Genomic DNA, 14,959 nt, shown 5'->3' with positions numbered 1-14,959 from the left:
GACGGGACACTGGGCGGCATGAACAGCACCTCGAAGGCAGCCAGGCCCCGTGTCCTGCACGGAGACCGGAGTGCGGGCAGGAGGGGGCGGGGCACAGACGCGGGCAGCGGCCACGTCACAAGGGCCTGTGGGCCTGCTCAGGGGTCTGGGTCTCATCCCAAAAGCCAGGACCCATTGACCAGGTGACATTTCCGAGAGATGGCCCCGGCTGCAGGTGCAGGTGGCTTGGAGAGGGCAGTGAGGCGGGCAGGGGCCCAGTTGTGGCCCCAGCACAGCGGTGCCGAGGGTGCTGAGGTGTCAGGGAGGCAGGTGAAGGAGCAGGGTCCCGGGTCCGCTCCGGGGACGTGGTGTCTGCCGCCCCATCCTCCCTCCTCTTTCCCTATTCGGCCCGGCACTGGCTCCAGAATCTTCAGGACCCAGTGCAGAACCGAAGTGTGAGGCCCCTTGTCCAGGAATTAAGCCTTTCAAGATGGTGACTGGAAGCCTGAAGCCAGGCTCGGGGCCTGGGGCAGGGCAGAGTCCAGGCCTGTGTCCAGAGCAGGCGGGAGGGGCTGTGGGAGAGCCAGGCCCCCTCTCACAACTGGGCAAGAGGATGGCGTGTCCCTCCTGCCACCCCTGGGACCTCCGTGGGACCCAGGGACGTTACAATGACCTGTCAAAATACTATGTAGGGCTTCCCTGGTGGCGCAGTGGTTGAGAGTCCGCCTGCCGATGCAGGGGACACGGGTTCGGGCCCCGGTCCGGGAGGATCCCACATGCCGCGGAGCGGCTGGGCCCGTGAGCCATGGCCACTGAGCCTGCGCGTCTGGAGCCTGTGCTCCACAACGGGAGAGGCCACAGCAGTGAGAGGCCCATGTACCGCAAAAAAAAAAAAAAAAAAAAAAATACTATGTAAAATTGAGTTGCCACGGAAAGTTGGAATATGAACCCTAGATAACTGGGAGAGAGCAATGTCAAAATTGAAGGAAACGTTGGTCTCTTCTAATAGTCATAAGTACTAAAATTGAGACAAGCTCCTTAAAAATTACTAAACTGCTCATCTCACTCCCTGGGTCCCACTGAGGTCCCAGGGGTGGCAGGAGGGACAGGAGGGAAACGCTCCCATCTAAGCGGCGCTTTACAGCCTTCTCCAGACTCGCTGGCTTGCGTCTGCCTGGGACAAATTGCAGGCGCTCAGGGCAGCCCAGCCCGGCGGACAGCAGAGGGCCAAAGTGACTTGTTTGTTTCTACCGTGTTCTTTCCCAGTTTCTCCAAAAATGGGGTTTGCTACAAGCTTCCCACCCTGAGTCACCAGACCCAGCGGCCAGAGACAGGTCCCTTAGGTCCACAGAGACACTGCCGCTGAGCCTTTGGGGCAGAGAAGATCCACCACGGGACCCTTCCTTCCTCCCTGGAGGTGGCTCCTTCCAGCTTCACACAGCCCACGGGGGCCTGGCCAGGGCAGGCCCAGTGCAGCCGCGACCCACCCCTGACCTGGTGCCCCCTTCCCTGCAGGGAAATGCCGGTGGCCGCAGACAGGCCCCTCCCTTCTTTGGGTGGCTCTTGGAGCTCGTAGGAGGGGGCAAGGGCCCCAGAGTCACCCCCGTCCCCGCTGGCAGGTATCCTTCCCCTGGGCAGCACTTCACGTCTCTTTCACACGCAGTCCTTGCCCTCGAGGACCGCAAGCAGCCACGGGGCAGAGTTTGGTGAGGTGTTCGGTGCAGGGGCTGGACAACCGAGTCTCCACGTCACCCGCTTTCCAGAAGACGCCGGCCCTCCCTCCCTCCACGCACAGGGCAAAGCGGACACAGAGGCAGCCTGGCCTCGCGCTGGATGCCAGCAGAAAGTGCGCTGTGTCCCGGGTTCACAAAGCAGCCCCCACCCCGGGAGGTAAAGATGAACTGTTTACACTGGGGTGGAAGGCGGCGCCTGAGCCCCCCTGCCCTCTGTGCAGCCCTCATATTTATCACTGTGCTGACCTCATAGTTGCTGGAACGAGACCGGGCAAGGGTCAGGCTCCGTGGTGGGTCCTGGCACAGCGCCGCTGGGCTGCGTGATGGGGAGTCACCGCCCGTCTCTGTCTCTATCTGTCCCTGCTACCTGCTGCTGACCTGAAAGGTCTTGGTTTTTTGTTTTGTTTTTCTTTTTCCTTTTTTTTGCTATGAAACTGAAATATTTAAGGACAATTTTCTCTCCTTTTCTTTTTCTGCAACAACTTTTGTTTTTTCTTATCATAAAAGTAATCCAGACATTAGATAACTCAGACATTAGTTTGGGGGAAAAGTTAGATTGCTACCTCCTAACATACTCCAAAATAAATCCCAGCTGATTTAAAGATCTAAGCTAAGATCCCTCAAGGTTAAAAATTAGGGTAAGAATTTACCAGGAAAAAGGAGGAATAGCTTTCCAAGCAGTGAGAACATCGTTGCAAAAGCCCAGTCTGGGTCCCTGGAAGGCGAAGGCAAAGGTGGGGCTGGCGGGAAGGAATGCAAGTTGGGGTGAGGTCTTGGGAGTCAAGGCTTACCCTGGGGGACTGGGGAGCCACCAGAAGGTTTCAGGGAAGGGAGTGAGTTGGCAAATCTGTACTCCAGAAAGGTCCCGATGCTGCAGCGGGAAGAGTGTCCTGGCAGAGAGCAGGCCAGTGAGAAGGTCTGCAGTGACCCGGGTGAGAGGTGGCGGGGCCTGGACCAGAGGTGCATTGGTGAGGATGCAGAAGGTGGTGTGGAGGATGCAGAAGGTGGTGTGGCGGATGCAGAAGGTGGTGTGGCGGATGCAGAAGGTGGTGTGGAGGATGCAGGAGGTGGTGTGGAGGATGCAGGAGGTGGTGTGGAGGATGCAGGAGGTGGTGTGGAGGATGCAGGAGGTGGTGTGGAAGATGCAGAAGGAGGTGTGGCGGATGCAGAAGGTGGTGTGGAGGATGCAGAAGGTAGTGTGGAGGATGCGGCCTCATCTGCCTGTGGGAGAAGGTGTGTGTGTATAAAGCTGTCTTTTGTAAAATAGGTCGATTTCACAGCCTCCCCCTGACTCCCTTGGGGTGGGGAGCAGGGGCAGAGGGGTCCACGCCGCTCCCACGTGCTGCTCCACCCCTTGTCATCAGGATGGACTCGGGGACCCACCCACCAAGATGGAGCAGGTGTGGTGGCGGGGAGGGAAGAGGAGTTTGGGGGTGCATTGGGGCTCGTAAGCTGAGATGTTCATTAGACAGTTGGATCCTAGGGTCCGAACCTCCATAGGGGGTTCTGGCCCGGAAGTACAGCTTCAAGAGACACCAGGACATAGAACCCAGCTGATGCCATCAGAGTGGACCCAGGGAGAGTCTAAAAGAGCAAATGAAGGAGGCTTCAAGGGAAACCTTGAAAACACCCACGTTTAAGGGGCAGGCAGAGGAGGATGGCCTGGGGACTGAGAAGGAGCTGCCAGAGGGCCAGGAGGTGGCTCGATGGGGCAGGGAAGGGCTGGTCCAGAGTGTCACATGTTTTCCAAGCAACTAAGCAAGATAAGGAATAAAAGGCCTAAATCCGATTTAGCAACAAGGTCAGCGATGATCTGGGTGAGACATTTCCATGGAATGTTGGGGGTTGAGGCAAAACTGTGTTGGATCCAGAGATGAACAGGGATTTACAAAGAACTCTTTGGGGGAGGCTGGGGTAAAAGGATAGAGACAGAGGGCACCTGGGCGGGATGGTGGGCTTGAGGCAGGATCTGGTTGTCCTGGGAGAGGTGTGAGCACTTTTACAAGGCGATGGGAGGGGCCGGGGAAGGGAAGAGGTTAGGGCTCTGGGAGGCGGAGGTGCAGGGAGTGGGGCTGAGCCAGAGCCCCAGGCAGGGGAGCCCCGGACGGGAGGAGGGAGCGGAGCCACAGTGGGAGGGGGAGGATTCCCACAGTCGGTTTCTATTTCTATTTATTCCGGGACTTTAGTGGAGGAGGCTTCTGCTGAGACTGGGGGTGGGGCGGGTCAGGGGCCAGGTTTATATGGAGGAGGGCAGGAGGGGCTGTAGACTGGGCACATGCGCTCGGTGAGGACGCCTGTCTTTACCGGGAGCTCCTGTGCTGCGCCGCCGGGCACTGTTACAGCTTCATGCAAATTCGTTGAAGCCACTGGACAGCCCGGGAAGGACTGTGGTCCCCAAGTTCACGTGAGAGCAAAGGCTGGACCTGGGCATTCTGCCGTCAGAGCTGGGGCTCAGGAGGGGGTGTGTCCAGCAGCCTTGATGGAGAGCAGCACAGACGTGCAGTGGGCGAGAGTCGGGCGGGGCTTGCACAGTGGCTGTGACCACAGCAGAGGGTTTTATAAGGATGTGATTGACACACTCGGTACAAGGAGGGCTGGGTGGTGAAGCAGTCAAGGCAGCAGGTGTAGAGAAGCCAGAGCCTGGGTTTCGCTCCAGGGATGCTGCTTCTGGGTACAGATCCAAAAGGATTGAAAGCAAGGGGACTTCCCCGACGGTCCAGTGGTTAAGACTCTGCCTTCCCATGCAGGGGACGCAGGTTCGATCCTTGGTCGGGGAACTAAGATCCCACATGCTGCGGGGCAACTAAGCCCACATCCTGCAACTAATGAGCCCACACTCTAGAACCCGTACGTCACAATTAGAGAGAAGTCCGTGCGCCACAACAAAGAGCTCATGCGCCGCAACCAAAACTCCCGCGTGCTGCAACTAAGACCCGACACAGCCAAATAAGTAAATAATAAATTAATTTAAAAGAAAAAGAAAAAAAATGCACAACCTAAAAGTTGAGGACTGGGCTTCCCTGGTGGCGCAGTGGTTGAGAGACCACCTGCTGGTGCAGGGGACGCAGGTTCGTGCCCCGGTCCGGGAAGATCCCACATGCCGCGGAGTGGCTGGGCCCGTGAGCCATGGCCGCTGAGCCTGCGCGTCCAGAGCCTGTGCTCCGCAACGGGAGGGGCCGCAACAGTGAGAGGCCCGCGTACCGCAAAAAAAAAAAAAAAAAAAAAAAAAATTGAGGACTATTTTTTAAAATAAATAAATAATAAAGTATGTGAAAAGGATTTTTTAAAAAAAGGATTGAAAGCGGGGACTCAAGACACACCCCTGCCCAGCCATGCTCAGCAGCTGATTCACGCAGCCAAAAGGCAGAAGCAACCCAAGGGTCCATCCGAGGATGAGTGCATAGACAAGATGTGGTCTGCACACATAATGGGATGTTAGCCTTAAAAAGGAAGAAATTCTGAATTTGAGCTTTTCGAGGGTCCCTGTCCGGCAGGTGACCCCTCCATTTAGCAGGACCTCGTCTCACTCTCACCCACGCACCTTCCTCAGCAACAAGAGGGTCCGCGGTGATCGGGGTGAGAACTGAGTAGTCAGTGGGGGGCTCCAGCCTTGTCCTGAAGGACCACGTTCCAAGTGGTGGCCCAGAGGGAAGCCACTGGGGAAGCAGCCGGAAACTAGCCCATGGGTGCCAGTCCTGGGGGTCAGGTCTTGGCCTGAATGTAACCGGTCTCTGGTTTGGAAAAGCAAACGCAGCCTCTCCCCAGCTGCTCCGTCCTTTGGGATAAAGCGGTAGAGGTGGAGAGTGAAGCCATAAAGGTGGAATAAAGTGGCTGTCAGTGGCCCCCGCCCCGAGCCTCCCACCTTGGTCCCCAGGGCCGGCTCCCTATTTACCGCCTTCCTTCAAGAGCCATCCTTGGGGGCAGGCTCTGGTGCTGGCCGGCTTGTCTTGCTGCCTCTTGGCTCCCACCTCCCTCCCCAGCTCCGGACATCCTCGAGGCTGGGGGCCTAAGCAGACTCCCCAAGGGCCTCTGGGCCCCGTCTCGGGCTTGGCCTCCTCAGGAGAGGCTGTGGGGAGCGTAGAAGTGCTCCCCGCTGGCCCTGCTGGAAGGCAGAGCCTGGGCCGTCTTTCCAGGGGACAAGGGGTCACCTGCGTCCTCCCCCAGCAGCCCGGGCCTCACACTGCCCCGCCGGTCTGACCGGGCTCAGCGGTCTGCCTGAGCGGATCTGGGCTGCAGGGCTGGGGCTGGGCGGGAAGGCAGGTCAGGGTCCTCAGGACTGACTTCCAAGCCTCCGTCTATTTCATTTCTGGCCCTTGTCAAGCACACAGGCCCTCTGAATTTCAGTCTCGGTGTCAAGTAATGTGGGAAAACCAACACGGGAAGTAGAGGCCCGGGGTTGCAGACGCTGAGTCCTTCAGCATCTAAATAAGAAGTGCCCCCAGGTGCACACGTCCCCACGAGCCCTGAGCAGGTGGGAGCCTTCCTCTTTTGACCTTCATTCCCACGAGGCTGTTTCCCCACCAGCCTGCCAGCCTAGATGTGAGATCCAGGGGAACCAGGGAATGCTGGCTGCCCACCCCACCCCAGTCCCGGGCTCCTGGGGGATTCCCGCCCTGCCCTCTCTGCACCCCAGGGGCCAAGCCCGGTGCAGAGCTGTCCGTCTGTGTGTGCCAACGAGCAGGCACCCAGGGGACGAACGTCAGGTGTGCTCCATGTGCTTTACCAGGAGCTCCTGGTGGGGGTGGCACCCACTCCTCGGATGACAGGAAGGGCACTGAAGAGCCCGGGAGACCCGAGCTTGACCTCCAGCCTCTCACCTCCCCCGACACGCCGTCCGCAGAGCCAGGAAAACGTTAGCCCTGGCCACCGGCCCACGCGCTCCCCTCCCACACTCTGCCCAACGGCGGTGGGTTTTCCGTGTTTGTTTCCAAGATACTCTGACGGCGTGATAAAGGCTTGTAGGGACAGCGAAAGGCAGCCCGTGAGACACCAGGGAAGGTCATCGCGGGTGAGGCCCTCACCCCCACGTCCCCAAGCTTCCTCCTGCTAAGCCCGGAGCTCAGCTCGCTCTGCCTGCTTGGATGGATGGATGGACGGACGGATGGTCAGGAGTAACAGGAGGGATGGCTCAAGCCAAGCCCTCAGCGCAGCGTTCCAGTGAAACCCAGGACGGTGGGCTGTGGAGGAAACGGTTCAGACCCCCGAGCTGGAAGCCCGGCCTCCTCGGGGGCAGCTGTGCGGCCTTGGGTTTCAGTTTCGTCCTCTGTGAAATGGGGACGATGTCAGCCCCGCAGAGCACCGCACTGGGGCTGAGGGTTCCGGGAGGGGCGGCGGGCGTGGTGCCCTCTCCAGACGCTGCCAAAGCTGGGAAATGACTGGTTTCCTCACTGGGCAGGACAGGGGGTGCCTCGCCGTCCCTGGTGTGCGGTCCCCGGGATGGGCTGGAGCCCGGGTGTCCGGGCTGGCTCCTCTTAACCTCTTGACCTTGGCCCCTGGGCCCAGGGCCCACCAGGCACACACGTCCCCGGGTGTCCTGAGCAGGCAGGAGGCTTTCTTTTGGGGGTCGAGCGGCACAGCCTCCAGCACAGCTTGTTGTGTTCGCGGGCGCGGACGGGTGCTAACCCTATCCACCCATGGGGCTCCAGCCTGGGAGCACGGAGGGCCCTGAGCCTGGGCCTGTCCTCGCCTGGCATGGCCATCGTCCCAACAGGCACTGACCACTTGCAGGCCTTGTGCTGGGAGCTGCAGAGCTGGGAGCAGCGTCCTGGGCCTCAGAGAGTGCGAGAAGCCACCATGCTGCCCTCACAGTGAGTGGTCCAGACCCCAGCCCAGCAATGGGAATTCCACTCCCAGCCCCCGTTCTCAGGGGACTAACCAGGCACCAGTTATGGGCAGGAGCTGAGTGTCTGTATGAGCCCTGAACACCCCCAAAAAGTATGTTTCCGGGAATGTTAACCAAGGGGTGTCAAAGCCCTATGCCCCCTCCTTCCGTGCCCCCTCCCCCTCCCCCAGCTCCAAGCCACTCTCTGGGTCTCGGTTTCCTGCCAGCTGCCTGCAAAGCCAATGAACGCCCATGCAACTATAGGCAGAATTTTCCTGAACAATCCCAGTTTCCAGACAGCCCTGGAGGGAACCGGTAGCTTTCTAGGGGATGATCAGTTGTTACAGACCTGAAGCTCCGTCCAATGAGCTGGCCTAAGCCTCAGTAGAGGCTCCTGCCCACGAACCACCAAGGGAAATGGGCACCGCCGTCCCTCCCAGGACTGCCAGCCCCAGGAATACCGCGTCCCCTGAAAGGCAACGGACTCTGCTGAAACTTCTCGTTGGGAGAATCTAGACTCTTTCTTCTTGGTGGAAAACAGGGAGAGAGCTGGCCCTCCGTGCAGCAGGAGGCTGGCGGGAGTGAGCTCTCCGGGCCCCCGTGAACCCTGGCCCTGCCGCTGTGCTGCCCTCATGCCTGCCAGCCCTGTAAGGGAGCTGCCCTCCCAGGGGAACTTCGGGCGCCCCCAGCCCATGGCCGGCTCCTCCCTGCTCTCCCTTGTGGACAGACGGCCCTGACAGCTGCACTGCCTGACATCAGAGGTCACCAGGTGCCTGGAGAGAGCGGGGGCCAGGGCCCCAGCCCTCGGCCAGCCGGCTTCAGGGGAGAAGCAGGGGGGTGCGAGCTGGGCTGTGAGACACGGAGGGGCTGGTGGGAAGTGCAGGTGCAGGACAGGAAGGAGAGATGTTTGGGGGGCGCTCTGAGCACGGGAGCAGGACATGCCCCCTGATGCTTTCCTGGGAAATGGAACCTTGACCAGCAGCCCCAGCCAAGGCCAAGGGGAAATGCTGTCTCCTAGGGGCTCCGCTCCACACCTTTGAGGCTGTCAGCGCCCCCAGAACTTCAGTGAAGTCTGGGGAGAGAGTTCTGGCAGCCACGTCCCTGCCCCCAGCCCGGACACTCCAGACGCAGACCTTCAGGGGCCTCGCCACGCAGCCCTGGGGACACAGAACCCTCTGGGTGGGCATCGCCCTGCTCTTGCTGTGGGGAAGGAGCAAATGCACCTGAACTCAAGGCCGTGGCCGCCCCGCCCCCTTCGCTCCGCCCCCTCCTAGGCTCGCCGGTCTGTTCTGCACTCCCTCCCCTTTTGAGGCGTTTCCCAGGCTCCACCTGCCCTCTGGGGGTCTGTGACCCCTTCTTGCAGATGCCTCGGGCCAGGATTACTCTTCCTCAGGTGATGGGTCACAGGAAGGACAGAGAGGACCTCGGTGGCAGTCAGCGTGAGCTCGCAGGGCAGTGGTGGCCCGGGGGCTCAGTGCAGCACACCAGGCGGGGAGGGGGTCCTCATTTTTAGGGACTTCCTGACAGGCACGCACTTCCTTCCCTCTCCTGCTTTGGCAGCAGAAGTGGGAAGTGCTCCCCCCTGTCCAATCAGACGAGACTTCCTGGGGAAGTAGTGCAAGGCCCAAGGTGGGGAAAGACACTGCATCCTGCTGTCCACACCCGCCAAAGACGCGTCACCTGGATCCTGACCGTGTGAAGGTACACAGCAAAGTCATGAGGCCAAATGGCCTGGAGGGGCCGGGGGCTGGGAGCTGCTGCTTTCCCTGACCCTGACCCCGGACTCACGGCAGGTCCCTGCCACGTGTCGCAGGTCCTGAGAGATTGTCCGAGGTCATCCTTTCCACTCCCCTGCATCTACGAGGAAGTCCCAGACCACGCCTGTGTCTTCCCCTGACCTGAAAGCTTTTCCCAAAGGAAGAAAATAACTCTGCTTAGTCTCATCCAGAGGCCTGCAGACCGTTGCTCCATGGAGGTCCCTAGTTCAACTCAACCTAAACCCTCTTCGTCGAGGGGCCTAGAGACAGGAGCACAGAGTCACCCCCAGAGGTCACCAGGATGCAGCCCCAGTTCCAGCAGCAGAAGTCAGCCTGGCGTCCGCGTCACACAAGCAAGGAGTCGGCGTGCTCTGGGCCGAGGAACTTGGCTCCACGGAAGCCCGGCCCCGGGACGACGCTGGGCTGCTTCTCCTTTTAAGGCAACGTCTGAGCTCTCGGCCCCAGCCCCACTCATTCCTGGCTATTTGGAGGCAACGATGATTACTCAGCGCCACCCCGCACCCCCCCACCCCCGGCCTGTTTTTCATTAGGTTCTTTTTAAAGGGCTGGCGCCCCCCCTGTAGAGCAGACACGTGGCCGATCCCGGCCCACTAGGAGCCGGTGCGGGGAGCGCGTGGGGTCGGGGGAGAATCCCGGTGAAGACAACGCGGGGGCAGAGAGAGGGCTAGGATGTTGGAAAACAGTCCTGAGAGGCTGGGTGCGGGTGTGCAGGTTCTGCGGGCAGCAGGGGGTGGTGCCTTTGCCCATTCCCCCCACAGCCCCACGGGGGCGCTAGTGAGACAGGTCTGAAGTCGGGTTCTGGCGAATGCTGGCTGAAGCTGGCTAAGTTATCATCCCTCTGGATCCCCAGTTTCCCTCCAAGCGAGGCCTGCGAGCGGCATGGGAACTCTGCAGAGGGCAGCGGGACCGTGTGCCATGGGCACGGCCGGGGGCCTGACCTCCGTCTGGGGGGTGGGCCATGGCCCCAGCTCACCCACAGCTCCTTGAGGGGCCGGCATCTGTGATGGAACCACTCTGAACCCGGGGGGACAGGGAGGGGGAGAGGGGCTCCCTGGCCAGACGGTGGGTGGGTTCTTACAAATGTCCTAAAAGGGCTGAGCCACCGGGCCCCTCACTGGCCTCGTACCTGCAAGTTCCTCTCTCCCTTTCAAATCAAGGCACGGTCACCACCCCTCCTGGCCCAGCCCTGGAAGGTGCTCTGAAGGGTCACCCCAGTGCCGGGAGCCGGTGTGAGTGGGAGAGGGCTCTGTGCCCCATGAGCCCCGACCTGGGCCTGCGAGGCAGGAGGAGGGAAGTGGTGCCTTGCAAGGCCCTGGCTCACCAGGCCCCGTGCCCTGGTGGCTGCCTGATGGGATTCTGGCAGCGGAGCTGAATGAACCCTGGGGCTGGTCCCCGAGGGCATGTGTTTGTGGTCCAGGTGCACACTGTTTCCACAGGGCCAACCGGCACCCCGCTCCCTCCGCGACACACGTGAGGAAGGGCCACGTAGGCCGAGTGGGCTTCTGTCCCCAGAGCCACCTGGCTCCCGAGAGACAGAACAGCTCCCACCACTCAGACCACAGCCTCCTCCTCTTAAGAACCTTCAGAAGGACAGCGGGGCTGTCCCCGTCCAACCCAATCACAGTTGGACAGGGTTAAATCTCACATCGCATCTTAGGCAATTCAGCTGCTCCCGTGGCTCTCAGAATAAGGGGCAGGCTTCACGCCCCAGCCTCTAGCTCAACGCAGCATCCTCGCCACCGCCCCGCCGCCGCAGCAGGGGTCCAGCTCTCCCGAGGTCAGCTGACCTGGCGGGTCCCGGGCTCCTCACAGAGAGGGCTGGGCCTTAGCAAAGTGCTTACTAAAAAATAAGGGAAATAATGTGGACTTTTCCAAAAGCCACATGTATTTGATGCAAAGGTATGTCCTTTATTCTGTCTACTTTCCCTCTTTATTGTTGTCTCCTTCTTATTTCAATGAGATGAGGATGGTAGACAGAATTTACAAATACTCCTAAGTGATAAAATAAAACAGAAGCAGTCCTTTGTTGGTCCCTCCAACCTTTTTTTCCTCTAAAAAGCTCTCGGCTGTAAAAACCCCAGGACCTGAGTGAGAATCACTGACCTACTCCTGGAGGCCAGGGCGAGGCCCTGAGGCTCCCGCCCGGAGCACAGGAGGCAAGGGGAGCCCAGGAGCCCAGAGATCAGGACAAGTAATGTTTTAACGAATACTGTCAAAAATCAAATTTAACACAAAGCAAGCAATATGGACAAAAATCTAAAATTTTAAACAAAGACACGACCACTTCTAGGGATGTTCCAGCAAGGCTCAGCAGGGTCCACCTTCCCAGTCACCCACGACAGAGGAGGGCACTTCAGGCTCTGAGATCCTCTGGGGAGGAAGGGCCACAGCCGCCCAGGAATCCCCTTTGGGGCCTCACGACCCTGACGTTCTGTGAGTCCGACGTCAGCTCGGTCTCTGCACGTGACCCCAGGCCCCCGCACGGCGTCCTCAACGGAGGCTCCAGGCGGCTACATAAGTGACCCCCACGCTGTCCCCAGGCTCATTCCTCTGCCTCCGAGGCCAGCTCTTCATGTTTATTTTTCTTTCCTGAATTCTTAGGAGGGCAAGCAAGTGGAGACCAAGACAGATGCCAAGAAGGGAGAGGAAAGGGGCAGAGATGCCAGCAAAAAGCCCCTGGGCCCCAGACGGGATTCAGACCTGGGGAAGGAGCCAAAGAGGGGCGATTTGAAGAAAAGCTTCTCAAGAGACAAGGACGAAGCTGAATGCAAAGGCGCAGAGAGGCCCAAGGAGGAGAAGCTCATCAGGGGCCTCGAGAAGGGCCGGGTCAGGGCCGCGGTGGACAAGAAGGAGGCCGGGAAGGAGGGGCGGGCGCAGGAGGGGACGGCAGCCCCCAGGAAGGACGAGGAGAAGCAGGGCAGTGCGAGCGGAGACAAGGGGAGGAAGGGAGAGAGGAAGGAAGCAAGCCAGAGAGACGAGGCCGAGGAGGTGACGGGGCACAGGAAGGACGCGGACGCCCGGACGGAGGGCCAGGAAGTGGAGAGAGGGAGCAGGGACAGCGGTGCCAGGCCGGAGGACGAGAAGGCCAGAAAGGGGGAGCCCCGCCGTGCAGCGGCCCCCCGCGAAGAGAGCAAGAGTCCGGCGCCAGAGAGATCAGCCCCTGGAGCCCCCGCCGAGCCCGCCGCCGGGCCCGCCCAGGCTGAGGAGGAGGCGGCCCCCAGCGTCTTTGACGAGCCCCTGGAGAGGGTGAAGAGCAACGACCCGGAGGTGACCGAGGTCAACGTGAACAACTCCGACTGCATCACCACCGAGATCCTGGTGCGCTTCGCCGAGGCGCTGGAGTTCAACACGGCCGTCAAGGTGTTCGCCTTGGCCAACACGCGGGCGGACGACCACGTGGCGTTTGCCATCGCCATCATGCTCAAGGCCAACAAGACCATCACCAGCCTGAACCTGGACTCCAACCACATCACCGGCAAGGGCATCCTGGCCATCTTCCGGGCCCTCCTGCAGAACAGCTCGCTGACCGAGCTCCGCTTCCACAACCAGCGCCACATCTGTGGTGGCAAGACCGAGATGGAGATGGCCAAGCTGCTCAAGGAGAACACCACGCTGCTCAAGCTGGGCTACCACTTCGAGCTGGCCGGGCCCCGCATGACCGTCACCAACCTGCTCAGCCGCAACATGGACCGGCAGCGGCAGAAGCGGCTGCAGGAGCGCCAGCAGGCGCAGGAGGCCCGCGGGGCGGAGGCGCTGCTGGAGGGGCCCCGCGCCGGGGCCCCCGCCCGGGTCTCCCCCAGACCCTCCCCGCAGCGGTCCCCCAGGGCCGCCCCCAAGAACTCCCCGGGTAGAGGGGGCGCCCCGGCCGCGCCCCCCCCACCGCCGCCGCCCCTGGCCCCCCCACTCCTCATGGAGAACCTGAAGAACTCGCTCTCGCCGGCCACCCAGCGGAAGATGGGCGACAAGGTCCTCCCCGCCCAGGAGAAGAACTCCCGGGACCAGCTGCTGGCCGCCATCCGCTCTAGCAACCTCAAGCAGCTCAAGAAGGTGAGGGGGCGCGCTCAGCCGCAGCGCAGCGGGGGGCTGGGAGGGGGCTGGCTCATCCCACCGCGCTCTGCCCCAGGCTGGCCGCCCCGCCTCGCCCGCGAGGGAGCCTGGCCTTCCTCTGGGGGCTCCCTTTGGCCCCTCACCCTGCAGTGAAACCCGTTTCTCCCAGAAATGGAGAAGCAGCTCCAGACCCTTCCTCCCTCCCCCCATTCCCCAAACCCAAATGGTCTTTGTTTTCCTAATTCCCTCTCAGGACCAGCCAAGTCCTACAGGTCCGTTTATTCCAAAGGTCTTTGGGAAGCACTCCGTCCCTGGAGACCTTGCTTCTCAAGGCTCGGCCTCCCTGGGCGGTGGAGTCTCGGTCCTCTGCCCGGCTGACCCCAGCCCTACACGGTCACTCCTGAGACACCGCACAGCCTCGACTGTAATTCCAGGGTCATTCGATGGCCTCGGGTTTTCACAGAAAAGGGGAAGGGCCCCCTCTGTCCACACGTCAGCTCCTCCTGAGCCCAGCAGGAAAGGAGAGGGATTCCAGAGGCCCCCGCTGGGTTCCCTCCTCTAAACCGGCTCTGCTCTGCCCGGACAGGTGGAGGTGCCCAAGCTGCTGCAGTAGGACCGGGCTGCAGGCGCCATCCGCGACGCCACGCCTGCCCAGGCCCCGCTTCCCAGGGCCGCACAGACCCCGCCCGCCACGCCGGCTGACCTGCTCTGGACGTCCCTGCCCTGCCGTGGGAGAGCTGGAGGCCTGGGCCAGCTCCGGGAAGGATGCCTTCTCTCCTTGCTTTCCTTTTCTTGTCTCTGAGGCTCTCCACAAATGTCTCACACCTGGAGTTGAGGTTTCTAGACAAGAAGAGTCCTTTCGGCACGTGACCGACAAGACGGCACGCCTGGGGCCCATGTAGCTGGCAAGCTGCCAAAGTCCTAGGCTCCAGGAACGATGTCTCCCAGGGACCACGTGACCCGCCCGGGCCCCACTGCCCCGCTAGGGCCAGGATTCAGGCCTCTGAGGAGCCCTTGGGGCAAGGCCGCTGGGCTGCTGGCTCTGTGTGTGGGGCAAGCCTGGAGCACTGGAGGCCCAAGGGCCCAGGGAAGAGGGAGGAGGGGCTGAGGACACCCCCAAGCCCCTCCCAGCTAATCAGAGCACATGGCAGGGGCAGCGAGCCTGGGGGGGAGTGGGCTCCAGACAGGAGGAGAGGACACACAGCAGCTGGACCTGAAGGTTTGATGCCAAAGCAGACATTTCCTCACACCCACCTGCTGCTGTATAAATAGCTGTGTATCTGTTTTTCCATAAGATTTTGATAATATATACGAGCCTTTAGCTGTGCCTGGCTGTGCTCACCTCTGTGCTGTCCCGATGCTTACCTGGGCTCCCGGGAGGGCTCCAGGAGCTCAGGTTCCCTGCCATGCCCCCCCCCCCAGGTTGCCACACACAAGCTCCCATCCGCAGAAAGCAGAGTGTGGGGGAAAGACTCAGACAGAGGGGAGGGCTCCCGCTGGCCCGGCTGCCCGGGTCCTGGGGTCGTTGGGCAGAGCCGCGTCGGGGTGGCAGGCAGAGCGCAGCGCAGGGCGCTGGGATGACTATATTAGGTGTGTCCTGG

At 61.0% G+C, this 14,959-nt stretch overlaps 1 protein-coding gene across 1 annotated transcript in view; it reads left to right on the top strand.

Annotated features, from left to right (window-relative positions):
• The window catches only part of LMOD1 (leiomodin 1), a 32,338-nt gene extending 17,653 nt beyond the window's left edge, over window positions 1-14,685 (top strand). Inside the window, exons 2-3 of the mRNA XM_060091503.1 lie at window positions 11,913-13,358; window positions 13,945-14,685. Coding sequence (XP_059947486.1) covers window positions 11,913-13,358; window positions 13,945-13,971 — 1,473 coding nt within the window. The 3' untranslated portion in view covers window positions 13,972-14,685. The remainder of the gene's footprint in view (window positions 1-11,912; window positions 13,359-13,944) is intronic.
• The last annotated feature ends 274 nt before the right edge of the window (window positions 14,686-14,959 follow it).

Source organism: Mesoplodon densirostris, chromosome 2 (assembly GCF_025265405.1).
Source record: "Mesoplodon densirostris isolate mMesDen1 chromosome 2, mMesDen1 primary haplotype, whole genome shotgun sequence".
Lineage (NCBI taxonomy): Eukaryota > Metazoa > Chordata > Mammalia > Artiodactyla > Ziphiidae > Mesoplodon > Mesoplodon densirostris.
This window is presented reverse-complemented; position numbering and strand designations above follow the sequence as displayed.